Here is a 27,223-nt window from a genome sequence, read left to right on the forward strand (position 1 = left end):
AAGTGTTTAAACATGTTTATAATATAAATGATTACTGATTACACATGTATTGTACAAGATATAATAAATATAGTAGATACAAAGGTTGGACAAAATAATGTGAACAGCAATTGTTAATATTTGTATAGGCTATTCTGACAATATTTTTGTGGGAGCACATTTAGTAGATTATGAGCAACAGACTCCATGATTAGGACTTTGTATACAAAGCATGTCAGGACTTCATCAGCAAAGAATAATCCTGTATGAAAATCAGAACTTAGTGATAGGGTTTATTGATCATTGAAGACTAGAAAGGATTGTGTTCAAACAACACAGAACTGCTGCAGAAAAAGTGACAGAAGAACTTTATATCCACCTTAAAATCCAAGCTTCCACAAAAAATAGTCCTCAGAGAACTTCACAAAGGCAAAATCCATGAAAAGGTGGAACTGCTAAAACCTTACTCATAGGCATCAATGCAAAAATGCATAAAAAGATGGTCTTGTAAATATGAAACCTGGATACCTAAAGACTGGAAACGAGTGATATGGTCTGGTGATTCATCATTTACATTATTCCCAACAGCAGGTTGAGTTAATGAATGGACAACCCGCAAGAAAGAGTACAACTTGGACTGTCTGGTTCCAACTGTCAAATATAGGGGTGGATCTGTGAAGATCCAGGTGGCCAAATCTTGGTATTCTGCTGACCTTATCATCAGGTCACATGCCAGCAAGTATTTGGAAATTCTAAGTGATTAGAATTCTATTGTCCATATGATGGTTCCTAAAAAAATTATGCCATATTTCAAGATGACAATGTGTCCATATAAACTGCCAAAACAGTTCAGTCTTGGTTTGAGCTCCAGTATGAACTTCAACATCTACCCTGGCCAGCTCAATCGCCCGACTTGAAAATTATTAAGCCAATGTATGAAATTCTGGAGAGAAATTGATAAGCAGGTTTCCTGCTCAAACCTCTCTTAGAATATACATTGCTATATAAAGGTTACAAAGTGCCGTTAGAAGATATTCAGAAGTATTAAGAATCTATTCCAATATGGTTGTATTAGATGCAAATGGTTGTCCAACACCTTATTAATAAAGAGATGTTATATATCTCATCAGTGTTCACATTGTTTTGTCCAACCCCTGTAAATGTTTGCACACACACACACACACACACACACACACACACACACACACACACACACACACTTTTATGAACATGGCTGTACGATTTCTTAAGTAATGATTTCTATTTGAAAGTACATGCCTGTGTTTACCTGCACTATAAGACTGTAGCTTCAATCTCCATTTGTGCAAAATTTGTCTTGCTTAACTGGACATCACTAAGACTGTTGCTGGGGACTGTGTTCACATGTGTTTGTCCTGTGCTCTGTGGACATGTTTCCTGGGGGCCACACAGAGAGGAAGATGTGGAAATGTGTAAGACCTGTGAGTTGGATGAAGTTTGCTGAGGGGAAGCCGCTGTCTGTTTTTTCTTGCGGAGTGTATCGATCCAGTTGGTGCTGTGCCGTGAGGCAAAGTTAGCAAGAGCGAGTGTACTGAGGCGCATATTTTTGCCCGATGTGATCAGCTCTCCAAAGCCTTCTTGATGAGCAAATGCATAACCTGAGCGACGGGAGCCACCATGACAAGAACGCCCAAGAGCTGCACCCCTTGAGACACCCACGCTACCTACACCAGATCCGGCACGCCCACCAGGCTTCCACTTCTTCTGACGCACAAGCTGAGTGTACCGCACCTTCAGGGTATAAAACAAACAAACAAACAAACAAACAAACAAACAAACAAACAAAAAAAGATGAAATCAACTCATGATGGCTTTCAAGAAAAGCCAAGGCAAACAGAGGGAAACATTTTTCTTATTAGCTTCGAATTCATTCATTCATTCATTCATTTTCTACCGCTTATCCGAACTATTCTCGGGTCACGAGGAGCCTGTGGGATCTCAGGCGTACATACACCCTGGACGGAGTGCCAACCCATCACAGGGCACACACACACTCTCATTCACTCACGCAATCACACACTACGGACAATTTTCCAGAGATGCCAATCAACCTACCATGCATGTCTTTGGACCGGGGGAGGAAACCGGAGTATCCGGAGGAAACCCCCGAGGCACGGGGAGAACATGCAAACTCCACACACACAAGGTGAAGGCGGGAATCGAACCCCCAACCCTGGAGGTGTGAGGCGAACGTGCTAACCACTAAACCACCGTTCTCCCTAGCCTTGAAATGATTTCCATAATAATTTTTTATGGAATTAATTAATCCTGGGTCTAAACCTAAACACAAATATAACCTCAACAAACAAAAGAAACCATATAGGCTCTTACATGATTTTAAATAAAAATTGCACTTTGTTTTGTATATTAAAAAAAACAAAACAAAATTTTATTCATGGGGACCAACCAAACGTTAAATACATCAGATATTTCCCTCCTTGTGGGGTAATTTTGCATATAAAAGCTTAACCCACACCCACAAACACCACATGGTTTAGCATATGTAAACATGTTTTGACTTACAGTATCTGACAGCTGGGGTTTAAGGTTTAGTTTAAGGAATCGAAAGGTAACCACAGGGGCGATGCAAATGACTGTAGCCAAAGCAATAGTCAACCACACCACTGGTTGTGCTAATGTGTTTTGCGCACTTCCTGTTGAGAAACAAATACATATTACACCATTAAACCTTACATACGATTTACTTGTTTACCTCAAGTCAACCAGTTATCTATTAATCAACAAGTTCACTGATATTTTCTGTTTTATTAATTCTGTTCTACTCTAGTACATACAGTATACTTGTATACTTGGGGTCTGGAATGGTTTGGAGATCAGTGCAGCCTTACCCAGAAAGTGAAACTGCTTGGGGAAGAAGTTAAACAGGACGCTGGAGTGCAGGGAGAAAAGGATAGCAAAGTATGCCCCCAGAGACCCCCACACAAAGAAATGGTTAATAGCTGTCCAGTATCCTGTGTCCAGAGAGATCTACACACACACACACACATAAACCTTCATGAACAACTATGAACTCAGGATTCTGTTGCAATATAGTCAATTCCTTAAACAGTCTGACGTTTTATAGCATACTAAAATATAGCATTCAAAAGCGTATTATTATTTACATCATCCTTTAACAGGCACATCAAGTAACAGACATTGATTCACCTCTTCGACTGCACATCCAGTAGCTGTTTTTAAGTAATAAATACAATTCTTTTCGTTTCTTCTCTTAGAAAGGTTTTCTGTTCATTATATAATGTATAGCTCTTGCAACTGTCGTTACTCAAGATAAATATACAGTATACCGACATTCTGAATGATTTGACGATCGATCATAATGTTTTACGCATAAGGGCGTAAACGTAAACTAAAGGGATGGAAAATTTTCCCATGTAATATGAGTGTTAAGTGATGTAGGCCAACATTATGGATGATATTACATGCACTCAAAGTTATACATTTTGATAATGCATTCTTTATTTGTCACACTTGGATTTTATATAATTTTTGTCTCAACACACGTCCTCATGTGTCTAATGGTCTTCCTATTTATCCGTTGCCTAAGGCAGTGCGGAATCCTCGTCTTTGTGTTGTCTTCGTAGTCTCTGTTTGGTTAGTCTTGACTTTTTGTTTATTTTTTTTATATAAATCATGTTTTTAGCTGTTTTTGCATTTGGGTCTTTTTAATCTCCATGAAGACACTTGCTTGTCTGACATTTTACAACATTTGCCAAGAAATAAAGGCCAAAAATGCTGCAAACAGCTAATCCTATTCTATGTATATATTAGATGTCTTTATCTAGTATTAGTCAACTACGGCTTTGCAAAAAAGAGGGGATTTCGGTTATTTCTTATGTCTGAATACTTTTTCCTCAGTTAATTATGTTAATGTACTTTTTTGTTTAAAGTACAAAGTACAAAGTCAAAAGAAATGGATGTGAACTTAGAAAGTGGATGTATGCACTAAATGTATAGTATAAAACAAAAACACTCATTTCCCCGCATTGTAAGAGAAGATTCTCAGTTCGGCCAAAAACTGGTCAGAAACTAAGCACCGGTGAAGACAAATAACACAAAGTTGTCAAATAACACAAATATTTTATACCAATTGGCAAATGTTCTATTGTGTTATTATAGTAAGGAGAAGCTGGATGATATAGATGGTTAATAATCATAACTGACTTGGACCTGAAATATAACTGACCTGGACGCTGACGACGATGATGAGGGCCGTGGCGGTGGTGACTGCGAAGGTCTGATAGTCAGCGAGTGGAACACCGTTGCTCTGTGTGGCTCGTGAAAGAATGCCGTACGGCACAAAGAACAGCACAACAGATGTGTAGATTCCTTGAGTAATGCAAATAAAGAACTCACGCTTGTTAAAGAGCAGGTTTAGCTGACCTGGCTCATACAGTTTTGGGTACTCCAGACTATGCTGCTCAGGGACATCCTGGGGAAAAGAAAGGATGGTGTGGGTGTTTCATGATCTTTTAATAAAGAGATGTCTGCATTAGTTAATTCTTTGTAATGTGAATACCTGGTCAAAGATGCCCATGGCCAAAACAGGCAATGATGTGTACACAATGTTATAGAGAGTGATGAAGTACTGGTCATATACTGTCTAAATGAGAGAGAAATACAAAGATCAGATTTGGAATACACTTTATATAAATACAATATGTCATAACAGAACACACTGTAACGCCATCACTGTTTATGCCAGGGTCCAATCCTTTTTCTTTTTTTTGTTACCCAGGCAATGTATAGACAATTATGTCTTATAACGTCTTCCACGTTCCAAGTCCATGATTTCCCAGTTTTCATATCTTTCACAAGATTGTTTTGCCTTATTTTGATTCCTTTTTTAGGAAATTATTTCTGAAAATGCCAAAACAGGCTCTCATTAGTTCCTTTGAGGTAGAAGACTACCGTGCTGTACTTCAGTCCAGCAATACTGTAGTTGAGCATGCAAAATACATAGTCTTAATCACAGAGATGACATGTTGTTCCCCACTCGTACTAAAATCTCTATACACCTCTAAACGCTTTTCCCATTTAATGCAACAAAACTGTAGGATGTCTGCTTTAAACCTCCAAAAATCCACAACTCACTCAAAGTTTCATAACAGTATTGATGTGAGTTATGTACGTGGTTTACATTTATGGCATTTAGCAGACCCTCTTATCCAGAGTGACTTACATTTTATTTCAAATTATACAACTGAGCATTAAGAGCCATGCTCAGGGGCCCATGCTATTGGTAGCCTGGTGGACCTGGGATTTGAACTAATGACCTTCTGATCAGTAATCCAATGCCTTAACCACTAGGCTACCACATCTCCACATGGTTTAAGGTATATGAGGCTTAGCTGAGAGAGGGGGGGGTGTTTTGAGTTTTCATATGATATTACACTGCCTATAGGCACAACCATCTGACCTGCGCAGAAAAACCGCAGAAGAAGCCGAACCAGAAGTGCACCATGGTGAAGGCAAAATTCTTGTAAAAGAAGTAGCAGAGGAAGCGGCACATGCGCAGGTAGGACCAGCGGCCGTGTACCAGTAGCAGTCGTTGCAGAAAGCGGAACTGGGAGATAGAATAGTCGGACGCCAGCACTGCTTGGATGCCCTCCTGCCCACTAATTCCAACGCCTATATGAGCCGCTAGAGAGAGAAGAAACAAAACAGAGTGTGCACAGATTTATGTGCAATGTGTATATACAAAAATAAAAATACAAAATGTATATTTTATATAAAATGTATTATATATTTTGTAGCTAGCTCAGGGAACAGCTCATAGGTTCAAGTACCTAGGTGTCCACTTAAACAATAGACCAGACCGGACTCTACCTGCTGAGGACACTAGGGTCCATTGGAGTGTGTTTACCTTATTTGTATACCTCTGACAAAATAAGCAAAAGCTCATTATAGGCCCTTTTTTATTTTTGCAACTCTGTCTATCTCTTTAATCTGTTTTATCTGTTTGATAGCATGACAGTAAAATATTGCATAACATAACCTTATAACCTATCTCTCACCGTGAGAAATGGAGCCTTCAGAGGGAAAAGGACACAATCAGTGTTGGACTGTAATGGATTACAAGTAACATTTTTATAAATTAACATCTGTATTTAGTTCTAGAATGCAGTATTCAGAAAGCATTTACAGTACATTTTAATTCTGTAGGATTATTCTCATAGAATAGTTTCTAGGATCTGTGCCCCTTAACCGTACTTCATTTTTCCACCTAAAACCATCTTTCAAAATATAAATTTGGTGTAAAAAACAAAACAAAAAAAAACAACATGATAGTGTGACTAAATGGAGCATGTATGAAGTCACGTAGCTCTCTGTGTGACACTCAGATTTATTTACATTTATGGCATTTAGCAGACACCGTTATCCAGAGTGACTTACAACTGAGCAATTGAGGGTTAAGGGACTTGCTCAGGTGCCCAGCAGTGGTACGAACCCAAGACCTTCCGATCAGTAGTCCAACACCTTAAGTACTGAGCTACTGTACCACATCCCTATTTTAGACCTACAGTATTTACAGTGATCCCTCGTTTATCGCGGTTAATGGGGACCGGAACCCCTCGCAATAGGTGAAAATCCGCGAAGTAGGATTGGCCCTAAGTTTGACCTTTTCACTGATGGTCATCATCTTCCTCTTCCTCTTGGGCTTACTAGAGGAATCTTTCGCAGGGGCACGGCGGTTAGAAGGCATTGTAAGGGTTTAACGAAAAGTTAATTTCGAACACAATACGCGAGACACAGTTGACAGCATGAACGAGAGTGGCGAGATACAGCAAGGGAAGAAGCTGGGAGAGGATGCGATGATGCGCAGCCAATCAGCTCAGATCTCGTGCCGGGAACCAATCATGTGCCTCGTCTGAGTGCCCGTGGGTATGTACAAAGCCTCTGAGAGAGTTTCTCTCTTTGTCTGGCATCCTGGGAAACCATTTTTATTTAAATTTTTCGATGAATATTTTTGAAAAATCAGCGATGCACTGAGGCTGCGAAACTTGAACCGCGAAGTGGCGAGGGATTACTGTACTTCAGGTTTGATTTGGAAAGATCATGTTCAGAGATACTGTGGGCTTCATTAAGTTCTAGTATTTATCACATCTCAGGTAACGTACACAGTATTTCATCAGGGATAGGCTACTTGATCATGCAATCTGCTGAATGTATTGTTTGATATCAAATAACAATATAAAATAAACTATATTGTTTCAGTAATACTGTTAAAACCATTTATACTCGAGTAGATACTGAGTACGGCTGATCAAATCTTTCTCCATCCTTGCTGTAAGAAATTTAATTGTTTTTTTTAATCTGATTTAAATTAGGCTAGGTACTGAAATACCGATTGTACAATAAAAATAGGAAACACATTACTGTTTAGTAAGAAGCATTTAGGATTTAATTCTGAACTTTGATTCTATTTCTTTCTCCATTTGTCTGACTGGTCATTAACTTGCACTAGAATTTGTGACCTCTCTAAAGGAAAAAACAAGTGGGTGGGTCAGTAAAAGGGGAAACATGTTGAGAAAAGTCTATAAGAGATTTAGTCATAAACACCAACGATTTCCAAACCATTCTTGTTCTTTAAATGTCAATAGTTGTGACACGATTGGGTTTAGAGAAAAACTCGCTCTCACATGCATACATATACTGTACAAACATTGCACAGATTTCTAAAGCAACGATCTTCTCTTTCTGGAGAGATACTTTGGTTAACATTGTGCTCCTCATGCTAAAAGTTTTACAGAAGCCTGAACTAACGCATTAGACTTGTACTTGCAGCTTTCCATTATTCCCTCTATCCCGAGTATAACCACAGTTCCATATGAAGACAGGAACCCTGATAGTATTTAACCTCCACCACTATGCTTCACTATGGTACGGTGTTCTCTGAGTGATATATATCTTTTAAAATTTGCCTAATATATGATCTATATGGGTCTCTTAAAAATATAATATATATTTTTTATATATACATATAATATAATATAATACCTTTTACCGTGCAGTTTGGAGTGATTAAGGCTACTCCATATCCTATATATTTGAAGAATCCGAGAGATTGATGTTCTGTAGCGTCTTTAATATCGCATTAAGTTTCTTATGGTTTTAACTGTCGTTAAGTTAGTGATGGCCTTCACTGGATACTATGGTACATCTAACGATTTGGAAGTTGTTTTGTACCACTCCCCTGATCAGTACCTTTTGACAGTGCGATTTTGTAGGTTATTTGTATACTCTTGCAGAACATGGGTTCAGCATTTGAATGAAACCGACATGACGTCAAGAAAATCCTACAGAAACAGTTGATCATTTTTTAAATGGTATGAAGAATCGTTTCACTGATGACATGTGTATGGTAATTACTGAACACAGCCACATGCCCTATTATAAAAGACTGTTATAAAACCCTATTATATGTGCATAAGTACATAACCTGGTTATTACAAGTTGGAATTTTTCCCAATTCAAATTTTTAATTAGTTTTTCACTTGAATTTAGCTGGTTGCTATATCACCTTAAAGGTAGAAGACCTGATATTATTTATATTAGTGTCATTTTTACATGCAGGGGTTAGAGGTTCTAAGGTAGTATACATTTTAAAATATTTTTTATTTTATATTATATTTATATGAAGAAGTGCTTGCAAAACATGCATCAGACATTCATAAGTATACACTCCACAGGCACACACACACACACACACACACACACACACACACACACACACACACACACACACACACACACACACACACACACACACACACACACTCACACACACACACAAATCTGACATGATGATTGTTTTTCCTGGCTCGGTTCCTTAGACTTATTGGAATGTGGACAAGTAGATTTGGCCTTTGGGGTCAGTGATAGAATTTCCTTACTCATAGACTAACAGTAAACAGTATGAATTAAAACAGCAAGCTCATAAAAACCTGGGCAGGCAGCAGCATCTTCCTGTTAATATAAACCTGGCATGTTGTTATGTAGGGATCAGTATTCCTATGATTACTGAACAATGCAGGTCATTTCTATTTACACTAGTGAGCGTTTGCCTTTAGTGGAAAGGGAAATTCTGCAGCAAGGTGAAGATCTGTTCTTCTGCTCTAATATGCATATAGCCAGCGATAGAGGGATAAGAGATAGAGGGGAAATGTTACATGAACCACATGGTATTATTGTCAGGCCTACATCGCACATCAACGAAATATGTAGTTGTTGGTGTCTAATATGAAAGCTATGACTATTCTCAGGACCATCTCAAAAGAAAGAAAGAGGAAGAAAAGTTACTTCACTTTTGCTTGAGAAAGATCGGAGTTATGTAAAAGGGAGTTTTCCTGGCAGTGGGTGAATATTTTTAAAAACATACTCTAATTCAAGCTCTATTTTTTTTCTTTATTTTACTCCCTTATGCATTTGGATTTGTGCATTTTGGATTTTTTTTCTTGTCTTTCTGTCCTAATGTGAGTGTATATTTCTCATTGTTTGCTCTCTTCAAGGTTATTGCCTATTATAAAGATTATATGCAGATTATACCAAGAAACTCAAATTATAGTATATACCGGACATCACCAAATGGCGGACCGCGGTCCGGATCCGGACCGAGTGAGTTAAAATTCTAATATTATCATATTAAACATCTCCTTATTATAATATAATATTATAAGATTATATAAGATCTTTGATATTAATAAAAAGATAAATCTTTCATTCATGCGCAGTTAATCTAGTTACGACAGGAGCGTCATCAAAAGCCAAGCCAAAAACAGATTGTTTCTGTTTACTCCATACTCCAGAGCAGAAGGTGGCAGTAATGCACCTAATTACGCTGGCAGGACAATTAAGATTCAACCTGCTGGCAGGACAGTTACATGTCCATTTCTCTCACTAGAAATGGAAGATGGAAAGGGAGTAAGGAAAGGTGGAAAGGAGAGAGGAAAAAGGGAGCTGCTCAAAGCTCTGCACTTTTCTTTTATTCAGTAAATTCTGCCCTGTTCTATTTTACTTGAAATGTTCTTTTGCCTAAGGTTCCTGTGTTATTAATGTAGTTAATGTTTAAAAAAGGGGCAGCTCAAAAGTCTTTTGTTTCATTTCTTACTTAAAGATTAAAAGCACTTTTATTTTATTCAAAAGATTCTGAATCTTTTACATTACTTGAAATATAGGCCCTAAGTTCAGGCTGCTCAAAGCTGTGTTTGTACTTTTTATTTATTTTATTCAGAAGAAATTCAGTATCTGTTGTCTGTTACTTGACATGTAGTAAAGACAACTAAAGGATTGTTTTCCATTCAAGTGCCATACAAGTTCAGACTTTGAAAACACTTGAAATTTAACAATAAATTATATAGAAATGTATGTGCGTTATTGATCTTATTAACATGAGGGTATTTTAAGTGACAATATAAGATTCGGACCTTTGCTGGGAGGAAATTTGAGTAACTGGACCTCTTTGAATTGTAACTGAATAACCCTGGTATATATATTAGACACGTGTGGAAAGTCAGTCCTTAACATGAGTAACTCACTCTTGATCATACTGACGTCATTGGCTCCATCTCCGATGGCGAGGGTGACGGCTTTCTTGTGCCTCTTGACGAGTTCGACCACCAAAGCCTTCTGTAGAGGAGTGACCCTGCAGCAGATCACTGCCTTACATGCACATGCTGTCTCCAAAAATTCATGCTGCATGTCTGACTCCAGTGCATGAGCCTGCAAACAGAAACAAAAGTTAACCATGAGTTAATGGCCTTTTTCACTAAGCCACCAATTAAATTCCAGTCACTTACTAGGCTGTGTCCACTGATAACAAGTGCAAACTCTCCACTCATGGACTCCAGCACTGAGGTAGGATGCGACTGGGTTTGGGCACCTTTCTCCTGCTTAGCTGCATCTGCCTCAATTCCGTTACCCAGCTCTGGAGTCTCTGCCTCTTTTCCGCCCTCTCTTGTGGAGGCAGACTCCATCATGCGCTCCCTTGCTCTCCTGCAAAAAAAGAAGTGAATCAACCAAGTGGTACATGTGAGAAACACAGCAAAGTAAAGAACTAACTGACTACTTGATAGGCCAAAGATGGATGGATGGATGGATGGATGAATGAGCAGAAGGATGAACAGATAGAATATACCATACCTGAGGTCTGCACGGACACTTTGGACAGTGTGTCCATTAACAATGAAGATCTCTGTCATGTCGTCAGTCAACATTTTACATGAGTAGCCAATATTCACCGCTGTCTCTATAAGAAGGCAACATTATGGCATATTAAAATAATATTTTGTATGTTAATTAATAAGCATGCAAAGTATAATGAATACATCACAAGTAAACGTACCTCCTTTCACATTTTATAATCTTATAAACAGGAACTAAAATTAGACTTATGTGGGAATATTAAATTTTTAGTCCTTGGCACACAGTGCTACGTACATTTGCTAGGAACTCAACAATGCTCATCACCCTGGGAATAGTGAATCATGGTGAATCATGTTGTGAATCATGTGAGATGGATAGCCAAATACCATTTCCAGTCTGCAAGTTACTTAAGGTTGAGACAGAGATTCCTCTTTTAATGACAAAACAACTACAATGAAGTAGTATACTGAAAATAGCCACTCGATATTTAGACCTCAATACGACTGAGAATCTATGGCCACATGTGAAAATCTCTGTTCACAAAAGGACTCCATCCAATCTGAAAGAGCTTGAGCAATTTAGGCAAATAAGGAAATGATCATGATAAGAAAATAATCAGAATATAGATATGCAGATATGCAGAGCTGATTGAAATATGCAAAAAAACAAAGCTTCAATTGCAGCCAAATGTGGTATTTAATTTAATTTAAGCCAGGGAAGTGAGTACCCAACCTTTTTTTTGTGTCCCAACAAAACATTATTAAAATGTAAGACACAGTGTGTACTAGAGGTCTTCACGGGTCCACTTAGATCCGAAAACCGAGACCTGAGTGGGTTCGGGTCTTAAAGTTTCACGTGTGACTCGGACACGGGTCGGGTATAATAATAGCGGCATCGGGTCTCGGGTATCGGACCAGAGAAGACCCGAACTACTGTATCATGTGTGTGTGCAGCGACTCGAGTCCTTTTCCAACCTCTCGTCTGTTTGCGAAGAATGCTTGCGACATGTGGCCGGCGACGTGTGGCTGGTGGTCAGCTCATTTTAGTTGAAACAGACCTGTCAATCAATTTTGAAATCACTCTGTAGCGGTTACTTTAGTGTAGAGTTACGCAACATTCGGGTCCAGTCGGGTAAAAAAAATTGCCGTCGGGTCGGACTCAGTTCTAATTTTTTCGGGTTTGTCTCAGGTCGGATCTTTCTTAAAAAAAAAAAAAATCATTATGCACGTTGGGCTCGGGTAAAAAGTGATTCGGGTCACTTCGGGTTTGGGTACATTTCTTTAGACCCGAGAAGACCTCTAGTGTGTACATAAATCAAACGTTCAAATTTCAATTCTATGTTATAACCCTACACAATGTGGGAGGAAAAAATCAGTGCTGGTACAGTAGAGATAACCATCTGTCACTGCACATCTAAAAATGCTTTATATCTTGTTCAGGATCATACGATGAACGTAACGTCCTTTAGTTCTTATAGTGCAGGGTTTGTTTTTTGTGGATGTTGTTAATATGCTTCTCACTCACCCTGTTTGTCTCCAGTTAACACCCAAATTTTAATGTTAGCCAGTGACAAGATAGCGATGGTCTCAGCCACACCCTCCTGCAGCTTATCCTCTATAGCTGTGGCTCCCAAAAGCTACAACATATAAAGAAAAACAATACATGAGCTATGTACACAATGCCCATGAAATCATACCTTATGCGAGATCTGACACCAAGTCCCCTATTTACACTAGTTCCTTTGGAATTAATCGAATGAATCCTGTATTATCCAGACAATGAGCTGATTTGAAATATTAAACAGTCTGCTTATAGAAACAAATTAATATATAGTGTCACTTGAAAGTTTGTGAACCGCTTTAGAAATTTCTAGTTTTCTGAATGAATATGACCCAAAACATCATCAGATTTTCCCCAAATAAGACAAAGTAAACCCAGGTAAACAGATCAGACAAATATATTATACTGGCTAATTTTTTTACTAAGGAAAATGTTCCAATACATGTTACATGTTACATATCTGTGAGAGGCAAAATAATGTGAACCTCTATCTAATTTCAGTCAATTGGATGAAAATCAATTCACCTTGAGTACTAGTGCGAGTCATCTCATGCCGGTCACCCGCGGGGTGACCCACGGGTGACCGGAGGGTCAGGTTGGGGTGGGTAAAGAAATTGTCACTTTACTGCGGGGTGGGTTGGAGCGGGTATTTAAAAACAAAATATAAAAAACAACATATTAAAAAACAATATATTTCAAAACAAAATATAAAAACATGTTGTGTGCAATTTGTGCAAACCCCGTGGATGGGGTGACCAATAATTTAATAAAAGCCTGACCCGCGGGTTGGAAAAAAACCGCGCATTATTAGTGAGTACAATATTTTTTTTTTTCAAAGAACAGAGATATATAAAAAAACAAGGGAAATTTCTGAGAACCTTTATAGTTGCTTATCAAGCTGGAAAGAGATATAAAATCATCTCTAAAGTGTTTGGACTCTAAAAGTCTATAATCGGACAGATTCTGTACAAATTTAAGACCACTGGAACCCTCCCCAGAAGTGGTCAACCAACAAAGATCACACCAGAAGAAAGACAGTATTCTGTTAATAGTCTGTTGGGTCAGAAAGTAATACAGGGTAAATTCTCAGCAACTAAAAGGCTCTTTTACTTTAGCTAATGTTATTGTTCGTGAGTCTGCCATTAGGTGAACACTGAACAACCTCGGTGTGCAAGGCAGAGTTGCAAGGAGAAAGGCACTACTCTCCAAAAAAAACATTGCTGCCATTGTAGTGGACTACTGAAAAAATAATTTGCAGATGAATGAGACCAAAATAAACTTTTTGGTTTGAGATGAGACGAGTTATTTTTGGAAAGAGGAAAATACTAAATTCCAGCATAAGAACCTTACAGTATACCTTCTGTAATACATGGTGGTGGTAGTATCATGCTTTGAGCCTGTATTGCTGCATCAGGGCCACGAAAGCTTGCCATCATTGATGGAACCATGAATTCAGAATTAATCCATTCAATTCTAAAGAAAAATGGCAAGACAACTGTCTATGAACTAAAGATAATGTTTTAGAGTGGCCAAGTCAATGTCCTGACCTTAATCCGAAAGAAAAATTGTGGATGAACCTAAAGCAAGCCGTTCATCTGAGGACACCCAGTAAAATCCCAGTGTTGAAGCTCTTCTGTACTGAGAAATTGAATAAAATTCTTCCAAGCCATTGTGATCAAAAGTTGCCGGAAACTTGCAGTACAAGGGCTCACAAAAGATACTGAAAAAAAAGGGTTACATACTTTTTCAATTCATATATATTAAATGCTGGATCATTTTGATCCATAATTAAATGAATAAGTATAATATTTTTTGCTCATTTGTTTGATTGCATTCACTTTTTTTACTTTTACGACTTGAAATCAGATGTTTTGGGTCATATTTATGCAGAAATATAGGAATTTCTAAAGGATTCACAAACTTTAAGTGACACTACATATTATATGATAACAATATATATTAAACATTGTGAACATAAAGTAGTGAGCGTCTCGGTAAAGAGTTTATCTTCCAATCTATTTGACAAACATAATATGCTGTTTTACATTCATTATTCATGTGCATTTTAAACTGAGGTAATTAAAAAATGACTTGACAACTTTTGACAGATAATGCATCTAAATCAGGGTGTCACTTATATGGGATATGGGTAGGAACTGACCCCATAAAAGTTCCACTCTGGCTTCCCAAGATTTGATTTTAAAATTGCATTGAACTGCAGAAAGCTTCCACAATACTCTCCTGAGATTCCAGTTCGTTCACTAATCTTTCATTAATCAGTCATTGTCTACATTTATCAGATACAGTGCCATACATTGAGAAGTCGTGGCCTAATGGTTAGAGAGTCTGACTCATAACCCTAAGTTTGTGGGTTTGAGTCTCGGGCTGGCCACAACTGAGGTGCCCTTGAGCAAGGCACCGACTCCCCCCGAGCACCGCAGCCCACTGCCCACTGCTCCAGGTGTGTGTTCACTGCTGTGTGTGTGCACTTTGGTTGGGTTAAATGCAGAGAACAAATTCTGAGTATGGTTCACCACACCTAGCCATATGCCACGTCACTTTAAAAAACACTGCTAGTCAAGAGGAACATGAAGACTTATTTCATATTTACCAAAAACACATGACCCCCAAGCTTTCTGAGAATACAGTCTGGGAAAAAGTGGAAGTTTTGCCGTTACAAGTGGTGTAAACATACCACAGCTTTTAGCAATAAGTATATCATACAAACAGTCAAATGTGGTGGTGACAATGTGTTGGTGTGGGTGTAATTTAGGCATAACTATGGATTCTGCTCTTTATCAGAATAAAACTGATGTGCAATTGGGTAATTCAGCAAAACACTGATTCAAAGCATATGTGAAAGTCTACCTAGTTTTAAAGGAACCGAAGTGTTTGAACTAATTCAAATTTTAAATGTCATTTTTTTTTAAGATCTGAAACAATTAAGCGCGACAAATCCGCAAAAATTGAATAGTGTATGTAAACCTTTGGTCTTAACCCTGTAATCCCAAATCAAGGGAATACCCTTTCACAAACACTGCGAATACTCCTTATGAACCCTTAACCATAACTTGAAATTAGACTTGGTGTAATTGGGGATTTAATGCAAAGATCAGTTAACTACTCACATCACTATTCGGTTGTGTCAGCTGTGTCACTTCAGCTAAGTCCTCTTTCCTCAGTAAAATAATTAGTTTAGATTAGTGCAATGACTTTTAACATATCCAACACCTAAAAACGCAATTCTGCTGAGTATGTTATACCTACATGTTAAGACATTATCCAGACTTGTGGTGCAGAGACCTCGTACAGTATACACTGTTATTCCAAACCATCTATTGTGGTACAGTACCATCATGTCCTGTTCGATCTCCTCATAAGCATCAGCCAGACGATCTTCCCTGAAATCTGTAGCTTTTTCAGCACCACGGAAACGCTCTGCCCAGACCTCCCACTGCTCCTCAGACAGATCCCGATAGGCCAGCACCAGCGTCCGTAACCCGTCACCTGCATACTCCTATTCACAAACCCACACAGACATCTGCAGACAGTTTCTTACTGCTCTAGATGTTGCTAAATAAAAAAGATAATCTGATTCAGGGCACTTCTTCAATTCTTAGCTATAAAGTCCTTGCAACTGTTGAAGTAGCAAATATTCACTATCAGAACTAGTCCACTAGGTGGCAGAGTTTAACTATTAAATTACAACAAACGTCTAACCTGTTATTCTAACCTAGAATAAAGTACAAGGAATTAAAACCTCTACCAGTCTTGTTTTCTGTATCAATTTAAAGTAAAGTAATACAGAAAACAAGACCGGGTAATTCTTTTAATTCCTTGTACTTTATTCTAGGTTAGAATAAAGGGTTAAACACAAGCATACTCACGCTGAGGTGGTCTGAGGTCATGTTCATCAGCTCATGGTTGCAGGAGTGAATTCTCTCAAACAGCACTGTGTCTGCCCCTTTACAGTACAGACGAATATGGCCCTCAGGAGTCCTTACTAAAACACCAACACACACACAAATGTAAATAAATGCTCTATGAAAAAATGCTCTTTTGCTATTCTCTTTTTAATACATTTTTTGTTTATATTTATTCTGCCTTTTAATAGAAAGAACTATCTAGAAAGGACTATCGTAGCCCATTAACCTGTCAGCATCTATAAGTCTACAAGTTGGCTGTCCATATCATCTGGTATGGAGTTGTAACCTCTAGTTGGTATTTTACAACAATAAGTTGGTATTGCATTACAAAACATTTTGCTTCTTATTGCATAAAAAGTTCGTATTGCATCACAATACATTTTTTTGTACAATACAATACCGTTTTGGTAACGTAACATTTGTGATTTAGCCCAAACAATCTGAACTGTAAGTTCAGAACTCAAGGGTCACGTGTGTGAATATGTGAAAAGTTGGTTTTGAATTACACTTTTATATAAACAACATTGTGCATATTAAAATTTTGAAAGCAAATTATATTTGCAGAGTAATGGTACATACTCGTGTGTGTGTGTGTGTGTGTGTGTGTGTGTGTGTGTGTGTGTGTGTGTGTGTGTGTACAGTATGTCATACCTATGACTGACATCCTCTTGCGGATGTTGTTAAAGTCCAGGATGGCAAGAAGTGTGTATGTGACAGCTTTTCCCAGTTCCTGCGTAGTGATAGTTCCAGGCGTACGAGAACGGAACACAAAGCCAAAATTGCGTGCTGCTGTCACTAATGCACCCTCGTCAGGAGACTGAGCCTTATACACCAGATCTCCTACAGACAAGGGGCAGATACAATTGAGGAAACAAAGCAACATAATGAGTTAGATATAATTGCATTACTGCCTTGAATCTGCCGGCCCATTTCCCTCTAATTTTATTATAAAAAATTATTCTTTTTTTCTGATTTAAACCAGATTCACAATTCAGGTTTCAAGGTCTAGGTGTTCAAAATTGTCCCTCAGGATAACAAAAAGTATAATGCTCAAACTTAATAGTTACGACCTGTCTTAAACAAGAAAATTGGGCTTCTATTCTATTCTATTCTATTTAAACAAAAGATGTCAGTCATGCTCTAAAAATCATTAGACAAAGTAATCAAGAACCAGGCCTGAATTTGTTAGCAAATACCTTCACTTTTCTCCTCACTCATGACGGTGTGACAAAGAGACAGTAGACGAAAAAACTCATGCACTGTTGGCTCCCCAACCTTTACAGCTTCCAGCAGCGATGAGTCGTAGAATCGAAAGTCACAATCAGCCAACGAGTTCCACGTGCTGAAATCCAGAGGCTGAGCCCTCTGCGAAATGCCATTATATCATTAGACTGCATAAAGCTTAATAACCTTTACACATCTTGCAATATAGTTAATACTCAGGGGGGAAAAGGTTATAAATATAGACAAAATGCACTATAACTCAGAGAAACAGAATCATATGTTATGCAAGAAATATCTGATGTTATAAATAAAAATATCTGATCTGATGTTAATCACTTTTACAAGAGAGAACGGGACAAGCTGCAGCAGTGGGCCGGGGCAGGGGCAGGGGCAGGGGCAGGCTTTACCTATTTTTCTTTGTGATTGCTGTGCAGCAACTAACAAATGCTCAGAATTTGACCGGCATTTAAATTTTTTTACATTTATTTGACTGTCTTTGCAAGTTGATGTATTGTTTGATGTATCGTTTATAGAGAAATACAAGTGCTTCATGTATCTGCTGCTAGCACATCACATCACGACAGGTATCGCACATGACCAAGACTGCAGTACTCTGTTCTACGGTACACATGCTTCTGTTGTAATATACCACTCCCGACAAGAACGATGACTTATTTACTTCACGTGGTTTTAAGTCTGGAAAGCAGCAAGTGGCATAGGGGCATTACAGAAGCATGCAGAAGCAACAGGGGGAAACTAACGTATGCTGTAGGTAAAAACACAGCTTGGAAAAAAATGCTATTATTTCAAGAGCATCCTTAGTGTAAAGTTTGTGTGTAAACGAGTTAGGGCTCTGTGGAATTTTGTAAATATTGATTATGGGGATTATAATGGTTATGGGGTTATCATTATGGGGTGTTTGAACCACTACCACTGATTGCCCACTTATCATTGTACAGTACCAGCCCTCACTGTCTATTATTGGCCACGGTAGCAACAACACTGTCTAAAACGTCATCACATGTCTATATTAGTCCGCAGATCAAGACGATACATGACATCAAGGAAGAACGAGCGACCCAGAGCAAAATTTTATTTGCTAAAATGTCACTTACAGTGTCTAAAAGTAAAAGGTCGAATGTTCATACGTAGCTTTACATCATTAAAGCATTTTTGTGCTTTCACCCAGTAATGTCTTTGCTTTACCTAATTCTTTTGTACAGTATCGTGTCACATTATCGGCATTCGTAATGTATCACTCACTTTATTCTGAGTTCCTGGAATGTTCAGTACTTCACCTGTATGTAAGAAGAGAAAAAAAAAACAGTAGAAATGCACATTAAGTAGATTAAGTCTTTTGCATTCTTTTTTCCTTAGGGTTAAGGTCTGTGATTTATAACACTGGGAGGTTAGGGGAAAAATACAGCTGATACTCAATTATGTTTTTGGTTGTGTTTGAATAATTAAATTAACAGATAAATAAATGAATGAAAAAAATGTTATCATTTTTTTAAATATATATATATATATTTTAGGGCTTTAAAGTATTTATTGGATACTTTATTTACGTCACATCCTCACATGACATGGACTCATTTCACCGTGGCCTACAAACTCACACCTCCAGCAACCATATGCACTCTCGTGCTCCCAGTCGCCATCATTCTAGTTGTGTTTACCTGTGTTTGGTTATGTAGTGTATGTCTGGTTCAGCACTGGTTAACTGCACCTTGGTTTCAGCTGTGAAGTGTACTATTAGTCCTTTCACAGTCTTGACATGTACAGTACTAAGCCTGTCTTTATGCTCCTGCATGTGCTAGATTTCTAAAGTAAGCATATTCTTTGTTTTTGCCCATGATTGGGTTCAACCTGATTTTAGACCCGGTCTAATTTGCTTAACTTGTTCTGGATTGTTCACTATTCATCCTTGTTCGAGCCTTTTTCTAATGTATTGTACTGTGTCTGTTTTAACGATACTCAATAAACAGCCTGCATTTACATCCTACCTCCAAGAGTTTGTGTTCATGGTTATAAATGGTTATAAGAGTTTCTTTTCATGGTTATAAAACATGAAAAGATGAATCATTATATGAGTTAAGATTTGTCTCTACCTCATTTAACCTATAAGGGTTTGCATTTTGCTTGTGTATATTTTCATTGAAAATTAGAGTCAGTTATTGTGTAATTATTTGGCTAGGAGTTGTAAAAGAAAATAACCGTGATGTTTTTGAGTAATATATTCGATTTGTATGCCTATTTATGGTTTTAAGTATATTTATGCGCTAATATTTGGCACTACACTTGTACTCTATCCATTGCTACAGGTGTAGCAAATACACTCAAATACACAATCATAGACAGTATGACATGCAGTAAAATGCTTTTTTATGACTGTTCATATGAAAATAGAATCAAATAGAACAAAGAGGATGTAAAAAAAAAATTTAATAGCATAAGAAAACTAAAATAAAGTAAAATAGAATAGGATCAAATGAAATAAGCTGTACATTTGTCTAATAAATATACAGCATATTTATTTTAAAAAATGCAGCATACGTATATATATATTCATTCAGAGCGTGAATAAAAATGAACAGCATTTGGTTTGTCTCACCGTAAGTAATTCCGTTGATCGAGCACTTGTTAAAGGTCATGATGTTTTGAGTGAGGGTTCCTGTCTTGTCGCTGAAAATATACTCCACCTGACCGAGCTCTTCATTTAGTGTCGTACTCCTAGCCTCTGCTGCTGTGTTACTGCGACTGCAGAACATCCGCCGGTCCCAGTTAATGAAGTAACTGTGACCTAAACGAATCACTTCCACACTGACAGAAAGGGAGAAAAAAAATGCAGTTTGTAAAATAAGATTTTATTTTAAATATTATATATAACTGACTAGAGAATTCTTTTATTGACTAAAATGAAAGAATGTGGATCATAGACTTTACCCCTTTGAAATAACAAGAAAACTAAGCATGGTTTGTCTTCCTTGTGTGTGTGTGTGTGTGTGTGTGTGTGTGTGTGTGTGTGTGTGTGTGTGTGTGTGTGTGTGTGTGTGTGTGTGTGTGTGTGTGTACTGTATATATAGGATTGTAACGAATCCAGACAAGACAACAATACATTTCTATATAATTTCTAACAATTTACTACCAGTTGTTGCCAATATAACCATTAAATCCAGCAGCAGCATTACTTGATTATTTGTATTTTTTTCTATTAAAGAGAAGTTTGTAGTAGCAACAGAAGATAAAATAATGTTTTGTTTTGCCTTTAAAACATCGATCATTTTTCTTTTGGTAAGAACAAAAAGAAACTTGTCTGCAAGTGAAAATAATTAAGGAGACTGATGCTGCCAATGATAGTAAAATAATATATGAGCACCTGTAAAAGAGGGAATTTCCCCCTGGCTCCAAACAGTTCTTAAGAATATCCAAATGATAGAAAAGTGACATATCACCTGTTTCTCTATCTCTGTCTGTATTGTATTCTTGTACTTTGTTTACCTTACATACAGCGAGATTGGCACCACAGTGTTGAGAATGATGACATAGGACCAGAAGGAGAGGAAGGCAGAGAACAGGAAGTTGTCAACAGGAGGATCCCATGGGAGATAACGCTGAAAGAGAGACCCTACTTCTCTCTCCCACACAGCATTTCCAATGGCCAATATTATACCCATACACACCAGGAAACCAAAAATCTGTTAGAGAGAGAGAGAGAGAGAGAGAGAGAGAGAGAGAGAGAGAGAGAGAGAGAGAGAGAGAGAGAGAGAGATCAGAGTATAGCAGATGCAATATATTTGAGACCTGTATTTGGTATGTAAACAAGTAGATGGGCAAGATTCTCGTACCCACAGAACCAGTGTGTTCATCAGACGGTCTATGCTCGTCCTTTTGAACTTTGTGCGTCCGCTGTTCTGCATCAGCTTGGTGTCTGGACCTATTCGAGTGGACCCATTGAGAAATTGTCAATATTAAATGTTTCAGCATCATTTTTTTTTTAAAAAGGATCATTCACGAACATACACATACCTGCAAATATGACAAGACCATAGCAGCTCTCAGTGTTGCGCAGGACACAGCCCCTCAGCAGCATGTTCTGGTTGGTCAGAGCATACTTACAATCTCTGTAGTATAGAGTCCCACAGAAACGATCCAGCTTATTATTAGGAGGTTCACACACCACCTCACCTACAAAGTACAGTATGAGAGGATGTCATAATGTACAGTAGATGGATCAACACTATTCACATAGCACCTTTATGTCAGAATCCAGCCATGTGTGTTTGTTCATGTTCTGTGTCACGTGTCTGCCCCGCCCTTGTCTCTTCCTCCCCGTCTCTGCACACCTGTTCCCCTTATGTCTAATTGTCATGTGTATTTAGCCGTTTCGCGTTGCCTATGGCGGCACGAAACCCTTGTTGTCTTTGTCATGTCGTTTGTCGAGTCCTTGTCCCTGATTTGTGTTTTTAAGTTATTAAATCAGTTTATTTTTTAGCTATCCTGCATTTGGGTCTGTTTTTTATCCCCGCATTGCTGACACTTTATTATACCACTAAACAAGACAGAAACAAAAAAGCTAGAGCTGAAATCAAACCAAAGGAGTTTAGCTGGTAAAACTGACACTGCTGGATGACAATACTACAGGATAAATGGTCCACATGGACACTGTAGCACCTGAATGGACTACTGAAAACTGCCATATAGCCACAGAGATGCATGAGTGCCGAAGAAAGTGTAAAAAATATATACACAAAACAAGCATCTCATGGTTGCTTTGCACAGACCAGAAAAAGCCAAAAACGTTGCTGATTTTGTGGATTTATATCCTAAAGACACCCCAAAACATCCATATTTCCACAAGCAAGAATATCATTATTACTACAGCACTTAACTTCACAACACTTCACAACATTCTCATACCATCAAATAGAGCAAGGTTGGTAGGGTCTCCAAGTTCTGAAGTAACAGACGGGGACTGACGCACTTTCATGTTTGACTCACTGTAACACACACACACACACACACACACAACACCATAATGACAATTTGTTGCTTTTGTTTTCTTTGAAAATTAAATGTGATGCACCAAAGCGTTTATGTAACATGTAAACAGATTTATTTTCAATTGACAAAGTCTTACCCATCTAGTTCTGCAGTCTCAATATAACACAATCCATGTGGCTCACTGCTAGATAAAAGGAGCAGGTCAGCCTGTAACACACACCAAACACACACACACACACACACACACACACACACATTTCATCATCACAATACAGACATTCAAAAAAAAAAAAAATACAAAAATACAAAAAAAAAAAACTGTCACAAGCTACACCACAGGAAGTGAACTAGTTTAAGTATTCCACTCTATCAAAAGTCAATTACCAGGGCTGTCAAGTGCCACGCATTGAGAGGTACGTATTTGGGTCTTGTCACGTTCTCCCACCACACATTGTATTTCTCACACAGAAAATCTTTTTGACTATTTATCATATATTTAATAAGCCGCAGCTCCCAAAATGTATCAGTCCGCAGAGCTGTGTCTATGGAACCAAGCAGAAATCAAGCGCGTCTCAGTTCTTAGTCGAGCCTGACACTTATCAGCCAATCAAAAATAGAGGCTACACAATGGCCAATCAGAAAATAGCACTATCTGGGTAAGATTTAACGCAACAACCAATAAAAAAAAACTTTCATTAGAGAGGGTATTTTCTTTTGTCGGTTTGAACAAAACCTCAACACGAAACAGCTTGTCTCTGGATGGGACATTGTCCTCAATCATGACCCTAAAGATGACTGGGTTTGAGCTGAGCTGTTTTAAATGGGAGCAACATTACACATGATAAAAGAGACCAAAAAGGCAACAAACACAATAAACAACACCAGTCATAATCTCTCTCTCTCTCTCTCTCTCTCTCTCTCTCTCTCTCTCTCTCTCTCTCTCTCTCTCTCTCTCTCACACACACACACACACACACACACACACACAAATTAATAAATGGAAACGAAACAAATTCTTTGTATCTGCTTAAATTGCGTTCAGTAATCCTTACTCCCCCATTTTTTATTTTTATTTATTTATTTATTTTTATTATTATTGCTGGGGGGGGGTGTAGATGTCATGTTTGCCTGTCTTCAGAACTTTAGAGCCCTGCAATTACTGATATCGCCAGATGCTGTGCAACACATGACAATTCTTCAATTAAATGTTATGTGATGTGTCTTAATCAAGTTGAGAACATGGTTATGTTATTAGACAGCATGAGGGAGAATTACTTACTGCAACAAACTGGTTGTTTTCTAGTTTGATGATGTCCCCTACTGTCACATTCATCCACTTTTCCTTCTGAAGACTGTAAGGCAGACAGATAAAATGCTTAAGAATATGGTTTAAAAGGAAGCAATACCTGTTATCATCTAATAATCTGTATATCTAAAAACCGGTAAATGTTAATAAATGTTCATTGAGACTCACCTGCCATTGACGAGCACCTGAGACTGGCGGTTATTCACCTGGTTATCGCTCTTGTGACGAAACTACAGCAAAGGAAAAAACAGGTCTATGCTTCTGAAAATTCTGAATTCTTTTATTTACAGCCATTTTATTATTATGAATCACATCTAGGCAGAAGGATGCTGTGTTATGTGCTGTGCTATTTGAAGCAGGTTATGAAGTATATGAACCTATGACTAGACAGGTGTCTCTGGGTAAGTGTCATGACCAGGAAGGAGGGAGACAGACCCATATGCAGGATAGCTTCAAATATATAGGGTTTAATAACTAATAAATACAAAACAGGGGAAAAGACGATAATTAAACAATACAAATGATGAAGAAACAATAAGGTAACACTGATGACACTTAGACTTTACACTGATACTACAACGATTCCACGCTTCCATCGGCAACGCGGCTCAGTTAAATACACAACAATTAACGATAAGGTACAGGTGTGTGGAGACGGGGAGGAGTGAACAAAGGCAGGGCAGACGCATGACACGGAACAACTGCACATGGCCAGAAGTCTGCTTCCTGACAGTAAGAGTGCATCAGCATGGCACAAATCTAGATTCATGCAACACTCTACATTTATCAAATTGTAAGGACATCTGTGCACAGTTCACTTAATTTCTTTAGATTCAGGTCTAGGCTTTGGCTATATTATTTTAAAAATCTGGTCTTCTTTTGATTCCTACGTTGAGTTGAATATATGCTTTGGGTCATTGTTACACTGAAAGATGAAATTCCTTCATCTTCAGCTTCCTAAAAATTTTGACATTTTTGTAGCTATTCGTGATTTCCTCTACTTTTTTAGAAGACCCAGTGCTAGCTGAAGTAAGGCAGCCCTAAAGCATGATGCTACCATCACCATGCTACACCATAGGTATTAGTGATGCGCGGGTCGTCTCATAACCTGCCATTTTAACAGGTGCGAGTGTGTGTGTGTGTGTGTGTGTGTGTGTGTGTGTGTGTGTGTGTGTGTGTGTGTGTGTGTGTGTGTGTGAGAGAGAGAGAGAGAGAGAGAGAGAGAGAGAGAGAGAGAGAGAGAGAGAGAGAGAGAGAGAGAGAGAGAGAGAGACTCACATAATCATCAGTGGCATCTTTAACTGCTGTGATGCTCAGCACCAGTACTAAAGGCACTATGGTAGTGAACCAGGACAAAGAGGAGATCTGAGGAATCAACTGAAAGAGTGAGAGAGAGAGAGAGAGAGAGAGAGAGAGAGAGAGAGAGAGAGAGAGAGAGAGAGAGAGAGAGAGAGAGAACAGAAAGATTAAGAGGTGCACTGACTTTATCTTGTAGTAGCTAATACATGGAACAATGTACTTTCTACAATCATATTCACATTTTTCTCTTCTTTCATCTTTTGCCTTTGCCATGATTATAGACACAAAGTGACAGAATATCTATCATTTACATTGTATTTACTCACATAACAAACACCATATGTTGAGTAATGTCTACCTCTATGCATAAAGTCTGAGCCCAGCCCTTCAAGTTCAATTCAAAAACATTGAACTTGCAGCGTATGTATTTTATACCCCAGTGTAGCTAAATCTGTTCTTAAATCTTATTCAGAAGGTTTGGTCCTAATATTTTATACCAGTACTACAGTAGTTCTTGATGAACAATAGGCTAATATTGATGCACTAACTCTAATATATTATAGTTTTTATAGTAACGACTCATTCCCTGGACTTGTATAACAGATTCTTCACATATTCTAAGCTTAAAAATAAACTGGTTAAAAAATACAAAACGTTTAATAAAGAAAAATAGTACTGCGGTGAAATTTTGTTAGGAGACATTGTCTTGAATGTAAGTGCTTTGTAACAGTCAGGGTGCAATATGTCCTGTCATGGGGAGACTTCAGGTCAGTGAGACTTCAGGTTTACAAGCTGTGTTTATTTGTCTTATCAATTTCAAGAGAGAAAAGGAGCAAAAGTAAGAGAGGGAATGGCTGTTAATTACTGTTCAGTAAAAACAGCAACTTACAAGTCACATGGATTTTCCAAAACATGAAACTATAAACCAATTAAAAGGCTTGATGTGTGATTTATCCATAAATTAAATATTGTAGTCTTTGACAAGTCTGGAAGTCAAGTGTGGGATAAGCTGAATAACATACTGTGCATGCTATTATATAAAAAAATAATATACCTCTGGAGGCAATGCTTCCTAACAGGACATATCACACCTTATGTGTCTATAATTATAGACCTGATGCTACCTGGAGAATGAGAAGAAACAGGAAGTAGGTGTTAGCAACTTCCTGGAACTGCTCAAAAAGGTTGATGGGCAGGAAGGTAATGATGTTGTACTTCGAGGTCATGATGCAATTATTCTGGGGAGAACATGAAGAGGAGACATAATGGGTCATATTATTAAGTTAACCATTATTAAATACTAGGGGAAAGTACACAGACATAACACTATAATTAGAATATTTAAGTCGATGAGTGTATGTAAGAAGCTTGTGTATATGTTGTAGTCCAACTCACTGCATACTGAAACTTCTCGTTGTACTCCCTGTCGTTAGCCCGGACCCGCCTTTCCTCTTCTATGAGAGAAAACATATGTATTTGGAAATAAGACCATAAAAGAAGCAGTTTTAAAGCAACTTTATTGCTCTATTGACTGAATAATATTATTGCAGGTTCTAGTTTTATTACTTGATCTCAAAACACTCAAACTACACAACCATCTGCTAAACATTAAGAGAGAACTATTTTTATTGTTAGATGCAGCTGGACTTCACTTAAAGAATATGTGGTCAGTCCGATTTAAGGAAAATTATTATGTATAATTTACATAAAAAATCTTACG

General features: G+C 38.0%; 1 protein-coding gene across 4 annotated transcripts in view; it reads right to left on the minus strand.

The window, feature by feature from the left end:
* Positions 1 to 27,223, minus strand: part of atp8b2 (ATPase phospholipid transporting 8B2) — a 45,413-nt gene that overhangs the window by 2,878 nt on the left and 15,312 nt on the right. For 3 of the 4 annotated variants that reach the window (XM_027152925.2, XM_027152918.2, XM_027152911.2), the window contains 26 exons: positions 26,899 to 26,957; positions 26,628 to 26,741; positions 25,483 to 25,581; positions 24,373 to 24,434; positions 24,178 to 24,250; positions 23,035 to 23,105; positions 22,815 to 22,894; positions 21,924 to 22,082; positions 21,743 to 21,831; positions 21,396 to 21,592; positions 20,509 to 20,717; positions 19,158 to 19,192; positions 17,867 to 18,035; positions 17,322 to 17,510; positions 16,632 to 16,747; positions 16,097 to 16,261; positions 12,709 to 12,820; positions 11,182 to 11,287; positions 10,839 to 11,034; positions 10,578 to 10,761; positions 5,459 to 5,682; positions 4,559 to 4,642; positions 4,226 to 4,471; positions 2,868 to 3,006; positions 2,542 to 2,672; positions 1,268 to 1,749 (listed from right to left, as the gene is read on the minus strand). In XM_027152925.2, the coding sequence (XP_027008726.1) occupies positions 1,273 to 1,749; positions 2,542 to 2,672; positions 2,868 to 3,006; positions 4,226 to 4,471; positions 4,559 to 4,642; positions 5,459 to 5,682; positions 10,578 to 10,761; positions 10,839 to 11,034; positions 11,182 to 11,287; positions 12,709 to 12,820; positions 16,097 to 16,261; positions 16,632 to 16,747; positions 17,322 to 17,510; positions 17,867 to 18,035; positions 19,158 to 19,192; positions 20,509 to 20,717; positions 21,396 to 21,592; positions 21,743 to 21,831; positions 21,924 to 22,082; positions 22,815 to 22,894; positions 23,035 to 23,105; positions 24,178 to 24,250; positions 24,373 to 24,434; positions 25,483 to 25,581; positions 26,628 to 26,741; positions 26,899 to 26,957 (3,785 nt within the window). In that variant the 3' untranslated portion in view covers positions 1,268 to 1,272. Of the gene's footprint in view, positions 1,134 to 1,267; positions 1,750 to 2,541; positions 2,673 to 2,867; positions 3,007 to 4,225; positions 4,472 to 4,558; positions 4,643 to 5,458; positions 5,683 to 10,577; positions 10,762 to 10,838; positions 11,035 to 11,181; positions 11,288 to 12,708; positions 12,821 to 16,096; positions 16,262 to 16,631; positions 16,748 to 17,321; positions 17,511 to 17,866; positions 18,036 to 19,157; positions 19,193 to 20,508; positions 20,718 to 21,395; positions 21,593 to 21,742; positions 21,832 to 21,923; positions 22,083 to 22,814; positions 22,895 to 23,034; positions 23,106 to 24,177; positions 24,251 to 24,372; positions 24,435 to 25,482; positions 25,582 to 26,627; positions 26,742 to 26,898; positions 26,958 to 27,223 lie in introns of all 4 variants that reach the window. The other variant, XM_047811323.1, reaches the window with a different exon arrangement.

The sequence above is a fragment of the Tachysurus fulvidraco genome, chromosome 3, assembly GCF_022655615.1.
Source record: "Tachysurus fulvidraco isolate hzauxx_2018 chromosome 3, HZAU_PFXX_2.0, whole genome shotgun sequence".
Taxonomy (NCBI): domain Eukaryota; kingdom Metazoa; phylum Chordata; class Actinopteri; order Siluriformes; family Bagridae; genus Tachysurus; species Tachysurus fulvidraco.